The sequence below is a fragment of the Entelurus aequoreus genome, linkage group LG16 (assembly GCF_033978785.1).
Source record: "Entelurus aequoreus isolate RoL-2023_Sb linkage group LG16, RoL_Eaeq_v1.1, whole genome shotgun sequence".
NCBI classification, from domain to species: domain Eukaryota; kingdom Metazoa; phylum Chordata; class Actinopteri; order Syngnathiformes; family Syngnathidae; genus Entelurus; species Entelurus aequoreus.
Genome location: NC_084746.1, coordinates 42,633,246 through 42,656,810, shown reverse-complemented (window position 1 = coordinate 42,656,810; position 23,565 = coordinate 42,633,246). Strand labels below are relative to the sequence as shown.

Sequence of the window (23,565 nt, the reverse complement as noted above, 5' to 3'; positions counted from 1 at the left end):
TCACCTTTATCGTTAGTTATTAAGCCAAAAGGCGTCCACTCTCCCTTTTCTGTCTACACACTGTGTCTGCCTGTAAGTACTCTATGATTGTGCATTGCCGAACATGCTCCTCTGCTCGTAAAACCAGCAATGTCATGGTGTGTTGGTAAAAAAATAAAAAAAATAAAAAAAAGAGAACCGTACTTTTTAGAAGCGGTATAGTACCGTTTATGATTCATACACCCATCTTCATAGTACAAATGTACTATGATGATGGGTGTATGAATCATAATCGTAATGTAGTATAGATATTGACATATCACAAATGATAAGATTAATATCAATTTCTAAGTGTTCTCCTTAGAGCTCTCATCAGTTCCCTTTCTTTGTGTCAGACTCTTTCTTTTGAAATATAATTAGCCTCATGGTAACCATTGGGTCACAGTCATAAACTCATGGCTCTCAGGAAGTTTGTGCCTATGCTATAGTCACAGTGGATCAGAAGATCTAGAGATGCAGGACGTAAAAATATAGTGAAGTGAATTATATTTATAGAGCGCTTTTTCTCTAGTGACTCAAAGCGCTTTACATAGTGAAAGCCAATATCTAAGTTACATTTAAACCAGTGTGGGTGGCACTGGGAGCAGGTGGGTAAAGTGTCTTGCCCAAGGACACAACGGCAGTGACTAGGATGGCGGAAGCGGGGATCGAACCTGCAACCCTCAAGTTGCTGGCACGGCCACTCTACCAACCGAGCTATACCGCCCCGTAGTGTGTGGATAGTGAGATACATCACCCCCACAAGACAGGGCCAGATGACCGGAAGCAAGCAGAGGTGGGGAGATCCAATCGGACCACTGTAGATCAAAGCTTGCTCTGTACTTCATATACTGGGCAGAGGAGAAGCGAAGGACATCCTTTCTAGACTCTGAGCGGAACGCTCTGAGGGAGGTCCTCTTGGAAAGACCCTTTGAAGCAGACCAAACTGCTTGGTTTGGTGGCTGAGATGGTCTCTGTCCTGGGGATGTTCTCACTTTCTTCTTCAGAGAATCACACTGTAAAATAAATCTAAGACGGTCAATCTGAAAAATGACAAAAACTTGGTGAGCTTTATTAGATTAAAGAAAACGGCGTAGGAGAAAAGGTTCTCCTCCCTTCGATTTACAGGCAAAATGGATTGCTCCCATTAGCTGCATTGCAAGCCACCTAGAGCGAGCCAATTATTACAAGTTAGAATGCAAAAAATATATATATATTTTGTCTTTTTGTTTTTTATAAGGATTGTGGATGATAGGCAAAATTCCAAAAAAGTGCAGTTCCCATTTAAGGAATAACTATACTTCTTTTATAAACATATTTATTGAACATGTAATATTCACATATATACTGTATATGCTAAAGCACATTCATGTAATATTAATAAATCCTAGTGACCAGCCAGACAGTCGACGATAGGCAAAATCTAACCAATTCGATTCGACTATGAAAATCCTTTGTCAAAGACAGCCCTAATACTCAGCATGCAAAAATATGGGGTAAAAATGTATATTTTGTTGTTTTTGAAGTGTATTCTATCTAAATATTTGACTAATATATTCCTTTAGCGTCGAACGTTCGCTCTGATGATCCATGGATCAAAGTGTATGCAATGTATGCAGGCAAGCCGGGTTGTACTGTTTCGACTTGCACTTTTTTCTGTCTATATGAAAATGCCAATAAAAAAAGTTGGATTAATGTATGCATGCAAGCCTTCTGTTTTCCAACCGCAGCATGTAAACTAGTGACAACATCAGTCCTCAGTCTCATCCAATTCCAAGGATGCAGTCGAGCAAAATTTCAGAAGAAGCCACCCTTCCCCATGGAACTAAAGCAGGTGACACCAGGAAACACCCACCCGCTTACAGAACCATATCAGTATGTAATTGAGTCTCTTTTATCCACATTTTTGTTCAAGTCCATCACATTGGTAAATAAATCTACAAAGCTCAACAGGAAATGCACAAGAGCTTGGTGGGTCTTGAGTAGACAAGGACATGCTAATGTCTTCTTCGTCTTTTTGTCTCAGGTCTCTAAAGTTTGTCTTGATCCAAAACGTTCCAATACCTGATTGAAGTAGTTTAAAGGGTCATATAATGATTTGTTTTTCTACATTTATTGTGGTCTACAAAACATGTAATGGTGGATCTTTGTTCAAAATTTTGCAAAGATTATGTTTTACAGACCATCTCAAGCCGCTTTCTGAGGTCTCCTTGGTATGTGTCGTTTTGTGGGGGGGTCTTATTTACGTGGCTCCACTTCAGCTGTGTCATCTCCCTGTCAGCCATGTTGTAGTTTTTAGCACTTCCACATCGAGTCTACTGACATATGTAAGTTAGAACTATACGCTACTTTTTATTAGAAATGGCAACAGAAAAATAAGGAACTTATTGACAACAACGTCGGACTATAATAGTGGACTCGTGCAAAGCCCTTTGGGTAAATCTCTACCATATATGGAGATATCCGCGGACACCACCAATGGGGAAATGTCACAAATTGGGTACATTCCAAACAGCTCATTTGGAGGAAGTATGAAGGAAGGCACAATTGTTTTATAAATATATCTGCCATGCCTCCATGGTTCATACATCCATCCATTTTCTACCGCTTGTCCCTCTTTGATTTAAAATTTTCGGGACTTATGCAGATCCCAAATACACACACAAAGGTACCAATAGGTAAGAAAAGTTGGGGTTTTTGCATTTAAAAAATGTTGTGTATCAAAATTAACCACACAGTGATGTAAACATCGATGCTTGAAACTGACTGCACTGCAGGTTTCTGAAAAAGTACTTGCAGTTGAAGTGGACTCAGATGAACGCTGCCGTAGCGGCCATATTGGCAGCGTGCATGTCCATGTTCATGTTGGACTTCTCCTTGAGTTTGGCTTGCAGCAGCATGTGCTCCACCACGCCCACCCGCACGTCCATCCTCACGATCTCCTGCTTCAGTTTGCTCAAGCTTTGCTTGATCTTCACCACTGCCGCTGCACACACACACACACATACATGAGATGGAGCACACTGTCTAAAAAAGTGAAGATGATGAAGAAGCATCACCTCCATCAGACATGCTGCTTCCTCTCTCCTCCATCTCCTGTTTCACTTTCTCCAGCTCCTCACTCATCTGGAAAATGTCACCAAACATCTTAGTCACTATGTCGTCCTAGATTTTGGCGCTGACGAGTCACTAGTGTGGTGGTTATCATCAGCTCATCATTATAACTCCTATCTCATTCAATCATATCTTCTAAAGCTGAGCTTAAAGGACATTTTATTTATTATTTGCTATTAAAGACCATTTCAGCTGTCTTTGAATACCACCACATTGGTCACAAGTCATTGGTCACTGCCAAGACGGATGTCCACTAGCGTGACAAAGTACTGCACGGCATGATGCGTTCACCGACCTCAGCCAGGACCCGGGTCCTCTGGGCCACACCCCCACTGGCAAGCTGGTAGCGCTCTCGGACCTGACAGAGGACAAAGACAAAAGTTGGAGAAAAGCTAGCAGCTAGCTTTCTCGGGACTCGTAAAAGAGGAAGCCAGGGCTTTACCTCACTTAGTTTGGCCTGAGCATCACGGTACTCGCTGATGACGTCTTCCAGCTGCTTGTTGATGTACTTCTCTCGACTGGACACCTTCTCCAGTGTCTTACTGATGTCCACCTGAACTTTGTCCAGATAGCACTGACAAAAACATCATAATGAGGTGACATGAGGAGGCATGAAGAAGACACTTTGAGGAAGCATGAAGAGGAGACATGGAAGACGTATGACGAGGAGTCATTAGAACGAATGGAGCAGGAAGGCTTGCTGGATGCGACGTCGCTGATGAGGTCATCCAAGAAGGGAGGCATTGTAGTGGCATCATCAAAGACCTCACTAGAGCAAGAATTAACTGTGCCTCCCAAGCTGCAAAGCTACTCATAGCTCCTCCCCTCAAGGGATGGATCCCAGACGTCCCCAGAGAGGCCAACAGACGACAGGGATGGGTGGGAGGGAGCTTGAGGAGAGGCTGAAGAACGCTTCAATGTGGCCATCAGTGCCAAAATCTTGTCATGCCGCCGGGCCATAGATATCTTTGCGGGGTCACTCACTGGCTGGATCATTTCTGTAATGGTTTGGTGAGCGTAGCTTGCAGCGTGACCCCAAGGATACAGAGATAGCAGGTGTAATGTATGTTAAACTATTTTTTTGGCAACAGGGAGGTGCACAGGAAGCCAACTAACAAGTAGAATGATCCAGCACTGAAGGACGGACACAGGTGGAATTAAACACAACTAATCTTAATTAGTAATTAAAACACCAAAACACAGGAAAACCCAAACATGATTAAACTAGCAAGCCTCACAGCAGGAACATTTCTGAGGCATCTTTGTACTGAAGAATGCTGATCAGTGGAACTATCTTGCAGAGTTTTTACTCAGAAGTGGTCTTTAAACTATAACTTTAACTTTAAACTAACCCATAAACTATACTTTTTCTGTCTTGGCACTTGGTGGAGGCGGTCGCATTTCTTCCCTCTCTGTCTCTCCCTGCTTGCTCTCTGTTTTGTCTTGTCTATACTTTTAAGAGCCCCTTTCTCTGCGCTGTCCTCCAAAATCTAAAGACCTGACATGGAATTGATAAGCTGGACTCTCGACTCAATTGACAAAATGTTCATGACGAGGAGCCTGGATGCCCTGATGGAACAATTGCTGCAGGGTAAGTGAGAGACTCCTGGGAGAAATGGAAAATCATGTGCCTCTCTTTTACTTTCCGCCGAGAACGTGGGAGACATCTACCTATTTGGAACCATGATCGCAGGGTTTCTGCTGATTGTGCTGGGCATTACTTTGGTGTATCGTCAAATTTGGAAGATGATGGCAGCCGTTCAAGTAGCCCAAAGGGTGCCCGTTGCAATGGAAAGCATGGGTCGAGCTGTGGGAACACAGACTGTGGCGATTTCTGAACTGAATTGTAAGTTGGATCACATCACTGATAGGCTTACTAAAATGCGAAAATTGATCAACTTGAGAGCCAGCAGGGACGATTAGATCAGACAAGCTATTAAAATGTCAGTTCGCTTGGAAAACAACAAACTTTAACTACGATTCGAATCCCTCAAATGGCCTTGACGCTGCTCATAACAGAAGAAGGCTGTTCTGAAAACATCCTCCGAGGACACCTCAGTGATAGCTGCTCTGACCTCCCTCCCTCCTTCAACAACACCTGGGAGTTGAACTTTGCTTGTAATGTCTGCAAAGCAACTCCAGGCCTATAGACACAACATTTTAGATTCCCCTGGGGACAGTAAGGCATTTTGGTAGTCAGGCCGTACCCTGTTCACATGTATACCATTTTTAGATGACGTTCAGGACAAAGCCACTCGGCAGAACCAATGTCAGAGACATGTTGACAAAGCGCCATCCACAGCTGGAGTTACATGTAACCAGTTAGTTTCTCAATTCGACACATGTGCAGGAAGGAGCCAACCTTTACATAAAGGAATTGACGTAACAGAGATGACATCATATGGGACTATAGGTTTTAGTGATGTCCAACACAGAGGACTAACATTCATGACCTAAAGTGTTCTTTCTGTGGCCAACGTGTAATATTTCAAACAACAATCCCTAAACACACCTTGGCCTCTTGGAGTGAGGACTGGATCCCATCCTGGTGCTGGTGCATCTGGTCCACATGGATTCTCCAGTCCTGCAGCCCCAGAGAACAATAATAAACCATAGCAAGAATGCAAATGAACATGCAGTAAAAACAGTTTGCTTGTTTGTGACCGAATGTAGCTGAGATAGGCTCCAGCATCCCCCGCGACCCCGAACGGGACAAGCGGTAGAAAATGGATGGGTGTTGGGTTTATTTGTGCGCCTGAAAGAGTGGTAGCAGTTCACAGTAGCTCCTGAGACTTCGTTCATTTTTACTTTATTTTTGGTGTTCTTCTCAACTTTTTTTTTTGCTTTTTTATCACTTATCTTTTCCATCAACCACTGATAATGGTTCTTGGGCGTTTTTGTTACTTTTTCTTTTCGGACCGTTTTGTGTTTGGCTGCGCTCAGTTGAGCGGCCGGCCCTTTGTTTACACACGCAAGGAGCTGATTGCACTCTTCATGTCCCCAGGGCATTGGGAGCGTGGCCGGACATTCTCTGGGACCTACGGAAAAAGCACCGGGGATGCCGTGCCGGCACAAAGATGAAGGAGCGGAGAAGGAAATTTAAGCGTGCGATTCCCTCTGTCCTCATGGGGAATGTGCGGCCTTTGGCGAATAAAATGGATGAATTGTTCGGGCTCATTCGAACTCAAAAACAGTTCGCCGTGAGCAGTATCATGTGTTTCACGGACACTTGGCTACACGCGGACTTCCCGGACCACAGGGTGTCTTTACCTCACGGCAAATAGAGACACACTCCTGAGCGGTAATAAGAAAGGCGGTGGGATTGCCATCTTGGTGAACGAGAGGTGGTATAATAAATGATAAATCCTGGACATATTACAGTAAAGGAGTGTGTTTGTGTGCCGGACATTGAACTTCTGGCTGTGGGAAATCGACCATATTATTTGCCAAGGAAGTTTACTTCTGTCATCTTCATCGGAGTGTACATCCCTCCTTTTGCAGACGAGGCTGCTGCTTGCGACACAATACATGCCACGTTTGCCAGGCAACAAAAACACCCCGATGCCTCTCGTTCTCATTTCGGGTGACCTTAATCATGCCACTTTGGACTCAGTTTTACACTTTCCACAAAAATTTTGGGCACTGTGCTACACGGGACAATAAAACTCTGGACCTACTGTATGCTAATTCCAAAGATGCATACAGTGCCACTGCTCTGCCCCCCTGGGATGGCCTGATCTCAATCTAGTGTTTTTAACACCTCAACATGTTCCTGCTGTGAGGAGGCAGCCTGTCTTAACAAAATCAATGTGGAGGTCGAGCCAGGAGGCACGTCTCGCCCTGCAGGACTGTTTTGAGACCCCAGACTGGGACGTGCTCTGTGAGCCTCACGGGACAGACATTGACTGCATCACAGACTACATTCATTTCTGTGAGGACTCCATCATTCCTACAAAAATTCCTACTGGATCACCAGACAGCCAAAGGTGATGCTGAATAAAAAGAAGCTAGCCTTCAGATCTGGTGATCGGGACAAGTTGAGGAGGATACAGTGGCAGTTTAAAGTTAAGCTGCGGGAGGGGAACAATGCCTAAAGGAGGAAGCTGGAGGCCAAACTCCAGAAGAATAATACTCGGGATGTGTGGAACGGCATGAACACGATCACTGACTTCAACATCAAAGCCAAGCAGCAGAAAGGGTGTGCAGATAGAACGAATGAGCTGAATTTGTTTTTAAATAGATTTAGCACCGCACCCCCTGCTGGCCTTCCCCCCACTACTCCTGTCCTCACACCTCTCCAGATAAACAATCCACACAGTCCTACTCTTCAACCAGCCACCACTGCGTCACATTTCCCCACTACCACCCCCACTATCTATTCTTATATTTTTATGCTGCCCTATTCATTTTGCTGCAGCTGTTATATATACTGTTATCTTGTAAATGATAACTGTGATTTTTAATATATTGTATACATTATATACAGTGTTGGGACTAACGCGTTACAAAGTAACATGTTACTGTAACGCCGTTAGTTTCGGCGGTAACTAGCAATCTAACGCGTTATTTTTTTATATTCAGTAACTCGGTTACCTACTACATGATGCGTTACTGCGTTGTTTTAAGTTATTTTTTATGTACCGGTAGTATCAGCTAGAAACAGAAGATCTGAGTGTGTTTCATTGCAGCGCTGCGGTGTCGTCCTTCTAAATCTCTTGTGTCACAAGCGGAGGCGCGCTCTGTGCGTGTCTGGGTGTGGGGAAGAGGGAGGGGAGGGGGGTGCGCAATACAACATAAACCGGTGGCCAACCAAAAAGTAACCACAGAACGTTCTGTGGTTACTTTTTGGTTGGCCAAGCGGACGTAACGACAGGCTGTCCTCACTCAGATCCGCACGGACCTGGAGGGGGCGTGCCTTAAGTCCGGCTGGAAATCGAGAGAAATTGGGGAGAATGGTTGTCCCGGAGAGAGGCACTGAAATTCGGGAGGGTTGGCAAGTATGAGATATTCTCACTTCTTTTCTTTTGTCGAGCACAAAGAAAAGAACATTTTAGTTAAATGTAAGTTGTGTCTTGGATCAAAGATCCCGTCTACTGCCCAAAACAACAATTCAAATCTGCCTGGTTAGGCTTTGTGTATGTCACGTGTGCCTTCCTTAGGGGAAGCCAGGTTTACAGCTATGTTGTTATTATGCTGTTTGTTACTTATGTATGTTATGTTGCAGCTATTTAAATGATTAATGATAATTCAAAATAGTTTAAAATAAATTTAAATTTAAATTTAAAATAGTTTTGTCGATTTCTTCTGGCCTGAAATAAATTGGTCCTTTGAAACATATCTTTGTCTTTGTGTGTTGTATGTAGACCACATTGCTTAGCAGAGTTCAGTGATGCAAATCAAGTTGATCAACAGATTGTATTATTCTCCAGTGCAATAAGAGTACTGAAATGAGGGCTAAAAGGGCATTAATGGGAGCTTTTAAAAAAAAAAAAAGAAGAAAAAAAAAGTAACTAAATAGTTACTTTTCACAGTAACGCATTACTTTTTTGTGTAAGGAACTGAGTTAGTAACTGAGTTACTTTTGAAATAAAGTAACTGTAACTAGTTACTGGTTTTCAGTAACTAACCCAACACTGATTATGATTTTATATATATATATATATATATATATATTACATATGTTAGATTTTATATTGTTATTATGGTACATTTTTGGTGTACTTTTAAACTTTTTGTTTTCGCCCTCTTTTTGTGTCCTTGTGAGCATTATCCTTTCCATCTTTTGTAACTGAGCTACTGTGTGGAACGATTTCCCTTGTGGATCATTAAAGTTTGTCTAAGTCTAACGTGTGTCAGCTTTAATAAGAATGATGGCCTCATTATTGAACTCAATAATGTTGGATATAGGCAGTTCAATGAGTTTCGTTGCAGTCCTGGTTACACATGTAAATTTGGTCTAGTTTTTGACAGACTGCATGCTATAGAACAACATTTGTTTTGCATTGAGTGTGAACCCTCAGCAACTTCTATTGAAGACATTGTAATGTGGCCAGTCTGGGACTCGTGTAGCCTGTTATGTCTGTCTGGTCAAGGCTAAGGAATAATTGATGCAAAGTTGTACATTGAATATTTCCATAACAATGGTATTATCATAACCTGTGAGACACTATGGCCATGTACACTAAGTCGTTTAACCCCTTAAACGAATAATTATTTAACCTAAGCCCCGTTTCAGCCACACTGAACCAGTGTTTAAGGTCCCCCTTCTCGGACAAATTTTACACGGGTAAGTCAGCCGTGTGTTTCTTGAATCTCTGGCACTTAGCTTTGTATGGACTCATTGATCGTTTACAAAGTGAGTTCGGAGCGGAAGACGCCAGAAAGTCAGCGCCCCACACAGGAAGTGACATCAGAAAGAACGTGACACAGCCAGCTTCATAACAAAGATGGAGGCGGATCATGCACACATGCCCGTGTTTCTCCTTTTTGTACACGTACAGGCGCTTTTGGAAATCACAAATCAATACCTTAAGAGAAGGCAACGGGCGATTTCAGCTATTTCGGATACTACACATCTCAGACGGCAAGAGAGCTTTCGAACAGTCAGCTGTGATTCTACTTACCGGAAAACTTGGTGCCTTCCTTCCGTGGATGTGATTGTGATAGGCAGTGTGTGACTACAAATATTGTTTAATGGATGTGACTGTGAAATGGCCAGGCAGTGTGCATGATGCCCGCATCTTCGCTAACTCTGCCATAAGCGCGCAGCTGAAAGATGGAACCATCCCCTCGTGTCCAAAACTGTTTATCGCATCGTCTACTTTCTCATATCGATTAAAGATTTGATTAATTTATGATGGCTCAGGTGTGATTCACTACAATAGGGCCCCACAGCACACTGGACTCTAGTTAATTGAAATACCACAACACTGGATATTGTTCAAAGGAGATACATTTTAATTTAAAAACTTGCACACAAAACACAGCAAACAAATGTAAAATGCACAGCAAACTATTTACAATATAGTTATTTTAAATAACTTCACAGTGAAGTAAAGCCATCTACTGGAGAGCTTGGAGCAGATGGACGCTTTTTATTTTAAAAAATTTTCCGCGCAGGTTTCCAGGGTAAATCCCACCTAACCTTATCCGTGTCCACACACACAACAATGCCACCGTTTAAGACCCCCTCCCCCTTCGTCCGCTGGCGCAACGCAACCTAGTACAAATGCGTGGAAAAAAATAAATAGCGTTCATCAGCTCCAAGCTTTCCAGCCTTAGTGTAAGGCCCCGTTTACACTAAGGCATACACACAACAATGCCACGGTTTAAGATCCCCTCCCCCCTCTGTCCGCCGGCGCAACGTGACCTAGTACGCATGCACGGAAAATGCGAACGTCATAGTCACCTCTTCTTGTGTTGCTTTGTGGACAAATTCTTAAATTTAAGTTATCAGAACAATATCCAGTGTTTTGGTATTTCAATTAACTGGAATCCAGTGTGCTGTGGGGCCCTATTGTAGTGAATCACACCTGAGCCATCATAAATTAATCAAATCTTTATTAGACACGTAAACAATGTGATAAAGAACATTTTACATCAATCAATCTCTGGATCTAGATATCTGGTCAGCACACTCCTCACTCTTTTGCCTTCACCTTCATTGTCCATCTGTTTTTGATGACTTTATATACTGTGGACCTAGACGACATACATGGCGGACAATAACTGATACAGTCTGCTTTGCCAGTCCAAATGCATTCGCTGTTTGCCGTAGTTTTCCCTCGCGGTCAGGTAATACAAAGCACATGGGTTATGGGTTATACTTGTATAGCGCTTTTCTACCTTCAAGGTACTCAAAGCGCTTTGACAGTATTTCCACATTCACCCATTCACACACACATTCACACACTGATGGAGGGAGCTGCCATGCAAGGCGCTACCAGCACCCATCAGGAGCAAGGGTGAAGTGTCTTGCCCAAGGACACAACGGACGTGACTAGGATGGTAGAAGATGTGTTTCCCACACATTCATTTATTTGTGGCGGCCCGCCACGAAAGAATTACGTCCGCCACAAATAAAATTTAAATTAAAAAAAAATTTTAAAAAATTGTTTTGTTTTTTTGTCCTGTCCAGCTTCTCAGGCAAATCATATAGTTGATGTAGATGCCCATATAGGCTGTTGAAGTGAAGTGAAGTGAAATACATTTATGTTCAGATTTACTTTACAAAAGAGAAGTGTAGGATACTTCTCTTGTTGCCTTATTTGTATTTGACCACTACTGTTTTCTGTTTATTTGTTACTGACTGTGGCAGGACACCTCTGCCTCTGTTTCACTTTATGTTGCTGGTAAATAATATGGTTGTAGTAGTAGGCTAAAGTTAAATTTTTTAGTATGCACTAATTAAAGGGGCAGAGCTTTGAAAGACATTTTAGCTTTTATATTTTATAAGATATATTTTTTGTAAGAACCACTATTAATAAATATATTTCAGTGAATAACTTATTGTTCAAATCTGTATATAAATATGTACATAAAGTGTTGTAATTATATTGTAAAATGGATGGATGGATGGATGGACGTTTAAAACAAAACTGTTATTATTAATTAGTAAGTATAATTTTTTTTAGCCTTTTTAGAGAAAATCACATCATTGTAGTAAATTATGCAAATTATTCGATGTCATGGTGACCACGCCCATAGCCATGCCCCCACCGCCACAGGTATCTTGGCAGTTTATGGGAAACACTGCACATGGTACCTTTTTTTATCAAATCCACGGCAGCCCGCATTCTCGTTGACTCTCCTTCGACAAATGGACAAAGTTTTTCGGTAAGTAGAATCACAGCTGACCTGGACATTCCAAAGTTCTCTTGCCGTCTGAGAAGTGTTGTATCCGAAAGAGCTGCAATCGCTTTCTTTTAAGGTATTCATGTGTGATTTCCACAAGCATCTGTACAGATGACTCGCCTTCATATTTCCAATGGTTAGCTCCGAGTTACGAAACCGCTTTATTATGAAGCTGGCTGCGGGGCGTTCTTTCTGACGTCACTTCCTGTGTGGGGTGTGGTCTTTCTGGTGTCACTTCCTCTCCGAACTCAGTTTGTAAACGATCAATGAGTCCATACAACGCTAAGAGTCGGAGATTCAAGAAATACACGGCACACTTACCTGTGTAAAAAATTATCAGAGGATAAGGGGTTTTCTGTTTCTGTTGTTTGATTGGTTTGAATGATTGGAACGTTGGATTATTACCTTGTTGTCGGTCCTGATGGTGACTTTAAGCAGTGGCAGGACTCGTTCCACTTCCAGATTCCACTCGGCCGCGTCCACTGTGGACTGCAGGATGTTGTCGGGTTTAGCCAGCGCCGCGGCTGCTTCCTATAGTACAATCAGAGGCAACATTGTTGACTGTGATTGCTCACAATACAAGCTGTCAGGCAGTCCGCGTGAGCTCACAGTGCGACTGCTCTGAAGGGTCAGTGCCTCCAAGTCCACCAGGTTGACCTCGTCTTCATCAGGCTCCTCCTGAGAAGACAAGACAAGGTCAAATGACTGGATGGATGGAAGGAGCCTACGAGGAGACCACACACCATAATCTCTTCCACTTTGTTAAAAGTCAGCTCTGTGTCATCCTCCATCATCGACTCTTCTTCTGCGTTTTCAGTCGGGTAATTTGGCCTGAAATGAACGACACAAAGCAGGCACGTCACATTCTGCCATGTGCATAAACACACACAAAATAATCACATAATAAGCATTCATACATATGCACTTACACATTTTCACAGACGCACTTACACAATCATATATACACGTTTGTATTTGTTGTAATATGAAGTCACATGTCTTTCGGTATTGCCCTAGACTAGGGTTGCATGGAAGTCAACATGGGGTTTTATGGTCAAAAGTCGTTTATTTTTGAAAGACACTAACTTAAGGGCCATAAAAGGCTACACACACACACACACGCACGCACGCACGCAAACACACACACACACACACACACACACACACACACACACGCACACATTATACAGTATATATTTGCTAACCTATGCCATCCAATATTCCATCCATTATATACCACTTATCCATATCGCTCTAAGCATATAGATGAAACCGGCACTCAACCTTGATCACATGTGTCCCATGTTAGGTATACACCTCTGGCTAGGCCATAGCTAAATTCTTCACCCACGTCAGAATCAGGTGGACCAAACGCTACGTATGGCGCTATGCACATAGAACTCATTAAAGGGCCAAATACTATTAACCACGGTCCAAAACAAATGAGAGAAAGAGTCAAGATGACATTGTTAGATATTAGTATTTTTATTTTAGAAGAAGTCCTCCTAAAGGTCAGATAGGCCGACTGGTTCAAGCCAGCATTGTTTCTCACTTCATGCTTATACATACTTGCTAGTGAAGAGTTCAGCCTTAACACTATATAATCATGGCTCGGCTGGTGGAGCGGCTGTGCCAGCGACTTGAGCGTTCCGGGTTTGATCACCACTTCCGCCATCCAAGTCACTGTTGTTGTGTCCCTGGGCAAGACACTTTACCCACACTGGTTTAAATGTAGCTTAAAGAATGTAGATAAAGGGTTTCACTATGTAAAGCGCTTTTGAGTCCCTAGAGAAAAAGCGCCATACAAACATAATTCATTTTACTTCACAATGATTACTTTTCCTCATCTCGTTCTCTCTCTCTCAACAATGAGACCAACAATGAATCCAAATATATTGCTCTTATTCTTAATACAATTTGTAAAATATTTAAACTGTGTGATTATTGACTACACCCGCATTATCCTCCATCCTGGGAGGAGTTAAGCCAAGACCCAACACAAACGCCCACATAATCGCACACACGCAAGCATATATACACACACTACAGATGCAACGATTATAGATATTTACTGTATGATTATAGTCTTAGTAATAATCACAGTTTCACAATTATCATGAATATTATGCATTAATAGATTTATTTTACAATTGATGTGTTATTTATGACTGTTGGAAATAACAGCAATCAAAAAACATTAAAAAAGTACAAAATAATAAATATAAACAGAGTCTAAATAATAATACACAAATTGATTAATTAATAATTGTATTATAAATATATCAATCAATCAATGTTTATTTATATAGCCCTAAATCACAAGTGTCTCAAACTATGGTTAACTTTATTGATCCCCCATTGTAACAAACTCAAGTGGTATTGTCAACAACTGTCATCCATGCCAATTTATTCATTTTTAATTACCGGTATCCATTTTATGCTGTGTTAATAATAACTGAAATGCACATAATTATATCCCATGGTATAGCTCCTGACGTTATGTTAGTGTTTTTCACTTGCTATCTTAACTTACAATGCCTACAGTTTATTCAACACAGACAGGAAAAAGCAATCTATAACGTTAAATGGTCACTGAATGAAGCTCTTGACAGGAGTACCCGTTGCTGTTTGTTTACAATGAACTGACTCAACGCTAAGCTACTGATTGTAAATTACACGTTTATATTTAACTCAGTTCTTCAAGAAGTCACTTGCCACTACCATAATTTAACTCAGTTATTATGTCTTACCTTTACTTTGGCGTTTAAAGGAGATTCCGTGAATGCTGCACCATATTGGCAGGTTTTGCAAATGGGTGAGCTATCGTCTTAAATGACTCCCTGGTCATTTTTAAGTACACAAAATATTCCTACGCTGCTGACTTCGGCTTTTTTTCGGGTTGGTAACGAGTTCCTTACGTGTCTGGCCATAGATAAAGTTAGGGTCACTGGGCCTGACCTGAGCTACAGACTTCTGCAGTTGGTGCTGCCCTGAGTTAGGGACTAGATGTTTATCTTAAACTAAAACCTATGGGATACTGCATTCCTCCATATGGCTGCGGGCACCTTGGGACCACTCTCCTCACATCTTAGAGGGACGTGGCATTGACGAGTATGAACGTGTGAGTGGCACTTACGCACAACACTACCACCAAAACGAAAACCATGTCCCATCACATTCCAACAGATACTACAATAGTAAAACCAGTTAATTATTGCATCCTTAATACACACACACACATATATCCTAGCATACACAAAGACACACACACACACACACACACTCACTCACTCACGCACACGGGGCGGTATAGCTCGGTTGGTAGAGTGGCCGTGCCATCAACCTGAGGGTTGCAGGTTCGATCCCCGCTTCCGCCATCCTAGTCACTGCCGTTGTGTCCTTGGGCAAGACACTTTACCCACCTGCTCCCAGGCCACCCACACTGGTTTAAATGTAACTTAGATATTGGGTTTTCACTATGTAAAGCGCTTTGAGTCACTAGAGAAAAGCGCTATATAAATATAATCCACTTCACACGAATGAGATATAGATACATCAAGGCACCTTTTAAAGGAGAAGCCCCGCCTCCTGAGGGCCTCATCAGCAAGTCTGTCCAACACAAAGCAGACGTGCTCGCCCGAACCCGACTTCAGTTTAGAGGGCGGGATGTCCACCTTCAGCTCCTGCTGAGACACACACCTGTCAGCACATTTGTACTTCCACCAAGCAGAAAAAGTGAAAAGTAAAGGAATTAGTAAATGTGGTGGGCCCACTTAGAAAATGTTACATTAATGACTTTACAAAAGAGATTTTACAAAAGAACGCAGCTCTGCCAGGATGTTGGACACAATGGCGGTGGGCTCGTCATCTTCTTGAGGTATGGCGAAGGACTTCCCACACGCGTTGATGAGCCAGGCCGCCATGATGGTGAACATGTAGAACTGCTCGCCAGGATTGGACGCCAAGTACCGACTGGACACAAAGTAATGTCTGCAGTGTGTGGGAGAGAGGGGTGGGGGGCAACATAAACATATCAAGACATGATTTCTCTTTCTTTTCTTATATTCTATTCTGATATTGCTAGCTTGCTCACCATAGAGTCATTGCTATGTATCTGTGTAAAGAAAAATATTATATAAAGCAATTCATTACAATCAATTGAGAGAGCAGTCCATTCTGCTAAGATGGAAAATATTTCTCTATCAGTAGCATCATAATTTGAAAACTGTATTTAGCTTCTTAAAGCGTCTTCATCATCCCCAAATGGGCAATTTGTTTATTTTGGGTCTTGCATGAGTATGTTAAATGACATGTGTCGGGAATAGCTCTATACATTATTTGTCTCACCTGGACAGAGTCTTCATGTTGTGTTTGGACAGGAGCTCCTCTTCGTAGTTCAACACTTTTAGTTTCTCCAGCAAAGCCTCCATGAGCACAAACACCTGGTGAGGAGCTCCGGGGCCGCGTTCGTCCTCCTCCCCGCGGCGACGGTCGTCCGCCATGGCGACTAAAGATGAACCTTGCGAAGGACAAGAGGGACAGAATGAATAGGCTAGCGTTAGTACGGTGGCTAAGCTAACACTACTGTTTGTCGCCGTTGCCTGACAACGGCAAGCTAACTAGCTAGCTGAGATGCTAACATTAGCCGCTCACCTCTAGTCAATCTGCGTCAGCGACCTGGATCTATTCTGCCCAAGTGGATGTCCATAGCATAAATTCATAAGCAGACACCAGTAAGGAAGTTAAATAACCAGATACTCGACTTATTGTACTTTATTTATATCTCGCAAGACCCTGCCGTTTTTCTTCTACGGTTATTAATCACTCTGGATGCTGTACTGCCACCTAGCTGCCTTGTGCGTAACTTCAATTCACTGTTCAATTGTGTTTATATTGCTCTTCAACCTTCAAATTCGTGTTACAGAAAAAAAGCATCTGAATGTAGTGAACCTTTCTTCACAGAAAACTGTATTTTTAAGACTTTTTGAGGCCTTTGTTAGCTTTTGCAAACGTTAACAATAATTATTGGGTACAAATACACCCCCATCACAAGCAGAACGTTGGTTCAACTTTCCAATGTTTATGATTTTTGTTGTTGTTGTTTGCTTTTATTTTCTTTTTAAAGGAATACATTTTTATGCTGACATTTGTTTTCTTTCTCATCCTTTTTTATTACATTTTTTTATAAACCATTATTTATAAAATGCCTCATTTACATATAAGCAAAGAAATAATAATGATCAAAACATGTACAGAAACAGTGCAAAAACAGTACAAAACAACGCCAGGGGGTTGTAAACTCAATAAAGCAACTAAAATAGAATGCAAAATATACAAACCCCGTTTCCATATGAGTTGGGAAATTGTGTTAGATGTAAATATAAACGGAATACAATGATTTGCAAATCATTTTCAACCCATATTCAGTTGAATATGCTAAAAAGACAACATATTTGATGTTCAAACTGATAAACTTTTTTTTTTGTTGCAAATAATCATTAACTTTAGAATTTGATGCCAGCAACACGTGACAAAGAAGTTGGGAAAGGTGGCAATAAATACTGATAAAGTTGAGGAATTCTCATCAAACTCTTATTTGGAACATCCCACAGGTGAACAGGCAAATTGAGAACAGGTGGGTGCCATGATTGTGTATAAAAGTAGATTCCATGAAATGCTCAGTCATTCACAAACAAGGATGGGGCGAGGGTCACCACTTTGTCAACAAATGCGTGAGCAAATTGTTGAACAGTTTAAGAAAAACCTTTCTCAACCAGCTATTGCAAGGAATTTAGGGATTTCACCATATACGGTCCGTAATATCATCAAAGGGTTCAGACAATCTGGAGAAATCACTGCACGTAAGCAGCTAAGCCGGTGACCTTCGATCCCTCAGGCTGTACTGCATCAACAAGCGACATCAGTGTGTAAAGGATATCACCACATGGGCTCAGGAACACTTCAGAAACCCACTGTCGGTAACTACAGTTGGTCGCTACATCTGTAAGTGCAAGTTAAAACTCCTATGCAAGGCGAAAACCGTTTATCAACAACACCCAGAAATGCCGTCGGCTTCGCTGGGCCTGAGCTCATCTAAGATGGACTAATACAAAGTGGAAAAGTGTTCTGTGGTCTGACGAGTCCACATTTCAAATTATTTTTGGAAACTGTGGACGTCTTGTCCTCCGGACCAAAGAGGAAAAGAACCATCCAGATTGTTATAGGCGCAAAGTTGAAAAGCCAGCATCTGTGATGGTATGGGGGTGTATTAGTGGCCAAGACATGGGTAACTTACACATCTGTGAAGGCGCCATTTATGCTGAAAGGTACATACAGGTTTTGGAGCAACATATGTTGCCATCCAAGCAACGTTACCATGGACGCCCCTGCTTATTTCAGCAAGACAATGCCAAGCCACGTGTTACATCCACGTGGCTTCATAGTAAAAGAGTGCGGGTACTAGACTGGCCTGCCTGTAGTCCAGACCTGTCTCCCATTGAAAATGTGTGGCGCATTATGAAGCCTAAAATACCACAACGGAGACCCCCGGACTGTTGAACAACTTAAGCTGTACATCAAGCAAGAATGGGAAAGAATTCCACCTGAGAAGCTTAAAAAATGTGCCTCCTCAGTTCCCAAAAGTTTACTGAGTCTTGTTAAAAGGAGAGGCCATGTAACACAGTGGTGAACATGCCCTTTCCCAAATACTTTGGCATGTGTTGCAGCCATGAAATTCTAAGTTAATTATTATTTGCAAAAAAAAAATAACGTTTATGAGTTTGAACATCAAATATCTTGTCTTTGTAGTGCATTCAATTGAAAATGGGTTGAAAAGGATTTGCAAATCATTGTATTCCGTTTATATTTACATCTAACACAATTTCCCAACTCATATGGAAACGGGGTTTGTATATATGTAACAAAGTGTAAAGCCACAGGCTCACACAAGTTCTGTAAATAATCCAAATTTGGAGCACAGCATCATAGTTTTCACAGCGTTTTGGTTGTTGGAGGTAGAAAGCATTTGAAAGTAAAGTTCTAATTATTTTTTAAAAGCACAAAAGACAGGTCGGCTATTGAGAAACTTACATTTATGAATATACAACTTAGCCAATAGTATAATGTGTGTATAATGTGGTTGCAAAGATACAATTCATTTTCAAAAAATGTTTGATACTGTGTAAATCCAAATAGGACATCTTTAAAACAAAGCACAAATTTGTCGTGAATATTCTCCAGGATGAAAAGATAGATGCCCTGCCATAGTGATCGAGTGCTTTCACAAGTCCAAAACAGGTGGTAAACAGTCTCTGGATGCATGTTACATAAGGTGCAGGTAACATCAATGTCCTTCTTGTATCTAACCACACTCAAAAAAAATTACTCATTGGATGAACTCAATTAAAATGAGGGCAGGATTTCCATCCAACAAATATATGTTGCCCCAACTCAAAATTAGTACATTCTCACAATACAATAAAATGAGTTAATCCAACTAATTTTTAGCAAATAAAGCCAAACTGAAATTATTGCAATAACTAAGCGGAATTGATTTACATTTGTCAGACAAATTTTTAACAGATACAGCTAAAATAAAATTATTTTGTTTACTAAGTGAAATTGATTTATATGTGCCCAACTCAAAATTGATTGGAAATTAAGCAAGCTAAAAATCACCCTTGGTCCCATAAAAACACATCAGACAAAACCTGGTTGGTATTTTTAATGTAGAATAATCCTTAATTCAACAATCTTGAATATAACACCACAAGATGTCAAAGTTACTTGCAAACACATACCAAAATGTTGAGTTTGAGTGAAAACAAAACATCAAGAAGTCAATTTTACATAAAGACCAAGATGTCAGATTTGCGTACCAACACAGACCAAGAACTTAGTTTTATATTAACAAAGATGTCAAATTGACTTGATACAAAGCACAGAGAACTCATTCTTAGTTATAAAACACCAACAAACAGTTTTACCTTTTCTTACATAACTCGAGGCAAACTTTACGAGAAATGGTTGTCCAAAATAGCTTAAAGTGGTGTAAAATTAACACTCAGCGCCACAAAGGAAACTGCAAAAACACATTTGATGCCTGCGCAAGTGAGCTAACGTAGCCATTAGCTTTAATGTACTAGAGTTAAAGAAAAGAAAACAAGGCAAATACAAAATGGCAACAAACAAAAATAAATAAGAAAAACTTAACATTCACAGACCAGGGGCCGTACTTTTCAAGCTTCTTAGAGTGCCATTTTACACTTAAGTCCTGAGAATTTGCGAAATTTAGTCCTACTCTCAAACTTAAGAATAAAAGCTTTTTATCAACGTTCTTAAGTCTAAGAATCACTCCTACTCTCCACGATATTTAAGAGACCTTCAGAGGTGTCTTAAGTGGTTAGGAGTTGCCAGCAGGGGATGGCACTGAGGCGAGAGAGACGTGCGCGAACATTCAGGGAGCGGAACGATGTTCTGGATTTGTTTGATGACGAGCAGCTGATCAAACGGTATCGTTTAGACAGAGCGGGTATTATTTTTGTCACAGATTTAATACTTTTCGATTCCATGTTGATTTCTGCATGTGGCTGCAGTGGGCTAGTATATATAGAGCCACCCACACCAGTTTCAAATTAGTTTCCTAATTAATGAATTGGAAAGAAAATGTTATGACACTAGCGTATGTGTGTGGCCGTGAGGTGAGTGACGTCAGTGAGTGTGTGGGCGACAGAAGAGAGGGAGCGGTAGCGTGAGTGCCGGCGGGGACTAGTTTGTTTTGTATTATTTTGTAGTTTATTGTCAACATATACACTCCCATTGTCCACTTAAATATTTCCAAGATATTTCTTTATTCTTAGACAACGGATTCCCTTCCGTGATTGGTCATTTCTATGGACACAGAAATGACGTCACCTAAAATTCCATTTACGGCACATAGTAATGTCGTAATCCACGACACTTAAGATTCAGTCCTACACTTCGCTGAAAGTGTGAGTAAGACGCTTGATAACTAACTTTTAAGTGCAGCTTTCAGCAAGAATTTATTTACTCTTAAGTCAACTCTTAGCAGACTTCTTAGGAGTAATTCTGAGAAGCTTGATAAGTACGGCCCCAGGAATCTGATATTAATGGGATGCTAGTAGCAAATATCCTTTGAAAGTTAGCAAATAAAAACAAAACATGAGAACAGTACTAGCTATAAAAAATAAAAAAAATAAAAAATCCTAAATCTTGAATCGAACTCAATCCATTTATCCTGAGTTGAGTGATAAAACGGAGGAGAGAAATGGATGCGAGAAGTGTGGAGGGTAGTCACACTCAGAGATAAAATGGGGAGGTAAAGTGACCAAACTGTTCATCCAGTCTAAACCCCCCGTAATCGCTCTCCACTCCCCATGACTGCATTTCATATGTTGATAGTGTACTTCCAGCAGTTTAGTAAACAGCCTCTTCTTCCCTGTAACTTAGTCAATTCTGAGTCCAATTCTCAAGTTCAAAATGTTGTAGGTCATAGATTGTCTTTAAATGGGGTGAAAATGAAGGCAAAAACAATACAACCAAAAATAAAGATCCGATGATGAACTTTGTCAACAAGTGTTCACCTCACATGCAAACAACTTGATTTTCAGCTGCTGTATCTTTGTGTTCAGCTTGTGCCCATCCAGGTTCATTAGGATCTTCTGGAAAAACTCAAATGTGTACTTGAGGTTGTCTGGAAAGCTTAGATCAAGGGCATAAATGAGCCCAAACATCATTATGATCCCCATGATGATGGTGTCCACGTTGCTCAGGACTTTGATGCCTTCGATAACAACTCCAAACTCCTCTGGCTGCCTATCGCCATCTCCACGGATTATGTATATCCCCATGACTGTGAGGGCAATGTCCCTTTCTACATCCTCAGTGGCGGAGGCCTGAACAACAACACAAAAACAAAACACTTGTGTTAGGTAAAATGCTGAACACCACTAGAAGAAAATGAATTTATATATGAATTAGCTTTTTTTTTTTTTAAAGTCCTCATTGCTTGTCAAATCAATCATTCATGTATCATGAGTTAAACGCGATTGGAAAGTTAACCATATAAACTCCTTGGCTCCATTCAGACAGAGAAAAGTAAGAGCTTCCTGGTGACACCAGAGACCAACCGTCGTGAAGGCGTCCTTCAGTTGCCAGGCTCGTACACGATGCGGGCCGCCTCGCCTTCACCCCCGGGCCACGTGTGCCAGATCAAGTTGTCAGTCCGGACGGTGTGGTGCCTTACCAAGGTGTCTACTCGCTTGGAATCGACATCACCCCAGAGGACATCGAGCCGCCCCACCTGCCAGTCCCGCAGCCCGACTGCCCGACGCAGGTGGAGCCCCCTTCCCACCGTGTCTCCGGGGTTGCCCGCTTGCTGAACCACCGGTAGGCAAGACAGCAACGGAGTCCCCTCGGAAGTGAATCCCTGGGACTCATCTCGCTGTGGCCTTATTTTTCTTTCTTCAAACTTTCGCTTTTTGGACAATGGACTTTTTATCAGTTATAGTTCCTGGACGCTTTCTCTTTGATAAGTGTTCCTTTTTGTTTGTTTACTTTTTTCGCTTCTTTTTTGATGTTCCCGCTCTTAGTATGAGCTGAAGTCCCCTCCTTACAAGGAGAGAAGGGGGAGGAGTAGGGATTGACTCTAACATAAAACCAAGTACTAAGGACAAACTTGGAAATAGTCAACATGATGGCTGGGAGGATGAAGACTTACCAGCCACCAAACACGAAAACTAAAGTGTTGCTTGGGCTGCTTTCAGCACTGCTAGTTTTAAGCATTTGCTACCTTGCTGGAGACGTTCCTTGGGAACGAGAACATTTACACGTTGGACATTCTACAACAAGATTTTTGAAACAGATATGCTGGACTGTAAAACGCGAGGTGTTTGCTATCGAAAATTACACCAGCTTTTTTACTGATGAGCAAGGAAGAGCGTGTAAACATATCAGCTTTCCAGGAACACTTTTTCAACCAAGACTTTGACAATCAAGCCCCCGACAACCACGGACTGGTTGAAGGGATCGAGATTTTCGAAGGCAAGCTATTGGTGTCCACGTTGGAACCGGTACAGCTTGAATCAAGGGAAGTAAAAGTGAACTGGACCAAGACGACTGAAGGAGGACCACAGTGGTTCTACACCCAAGCTTGTGTTACCCTCCACAACCTGACGTACTGGGAGGATGAAATGGTGCTCCCAGCTCCGCATCTTCGTCATCGATGCCTTCAGCGGATCCGGGAACCGACGGAGTTCCTGGGCCGCATGAACTTTACCTGCACAGAACCGAAGGTGAAAACACAAGCTACAGCCAACATCCAGGAGGTGAACCAGACAACTGTGCAACCATCTGAACCACTGCAGGACGATGAGGATCCTCCGACGGTGAACATCACCCAGACGTGGCCAAAGAAAGCGGTCACCTGCATGAAAGAGAAAGCATTCAAGCTGGATCCATGCTTGTGGAACTTGGGTCCATACAGATGCAGGAAAGAACAGTTCCTGGTTCTGAGCCGTGTCACAGAAGAGCAACCAGTCGCTGGGGGTCACTTTGGACTAG

At 41.8% G+C, this 23,565-nt stretch overlaps 1 protein-coding gene across 3 annotated transcripts; it reads right to left on the bottom strand.

The window, feature by feature from the left end:
- Positions 1-200: 200 nt before the first annotated feature.
- On the bottom strand, positions 201-16,833 carry ift57 (intraflagellar transport 57 homolog (Chlamydomonas)). Of its 3 annotated transcripts, none has more exons than XM_062023021.1 (12): positions 16,639-16,833; positions 16,333-16,504; positions 15,801-15,975; positions 15,550-15,701; positions 12,729-12,816; positions 12,595-12,663; positions 12,391-12,516; positions 5,645-5,716; positions 3,575-3,706; positions 3,428-3,490; positions 3,078-3,144; positions 201-3,004 (listed from the first exon to the last, which is right to left on the bottom strand). In XM_062023021.1, exons 2-12 carry the CDS (start codon positions 16,485-16,487, stop codon positions 2,829-2,831), a joined length of 1,275 nt encoding a protein of 424 aa, XP_061879005.1. In that variant the 5' UTR covers positions 16,488-16,504; positions 16,639-16,833; the 3' UTR covers positions 201-2,828. The 3 variants fall into 3 exon arrangements, with proteins under 3 accessions (XP_061879005.1, XP_061879006.1, XP_061879007.1); XM_062023022.1 differs by having other exon boundaries at positions 202-3,004; positions 15,550-15,671; XM_062023023.1 differs by having other exon boundaries at positions 207-3,004; positions 15,550-15,668.
- Positions 16,834-23,565: the final 6,732 nt, after the last annotated feature.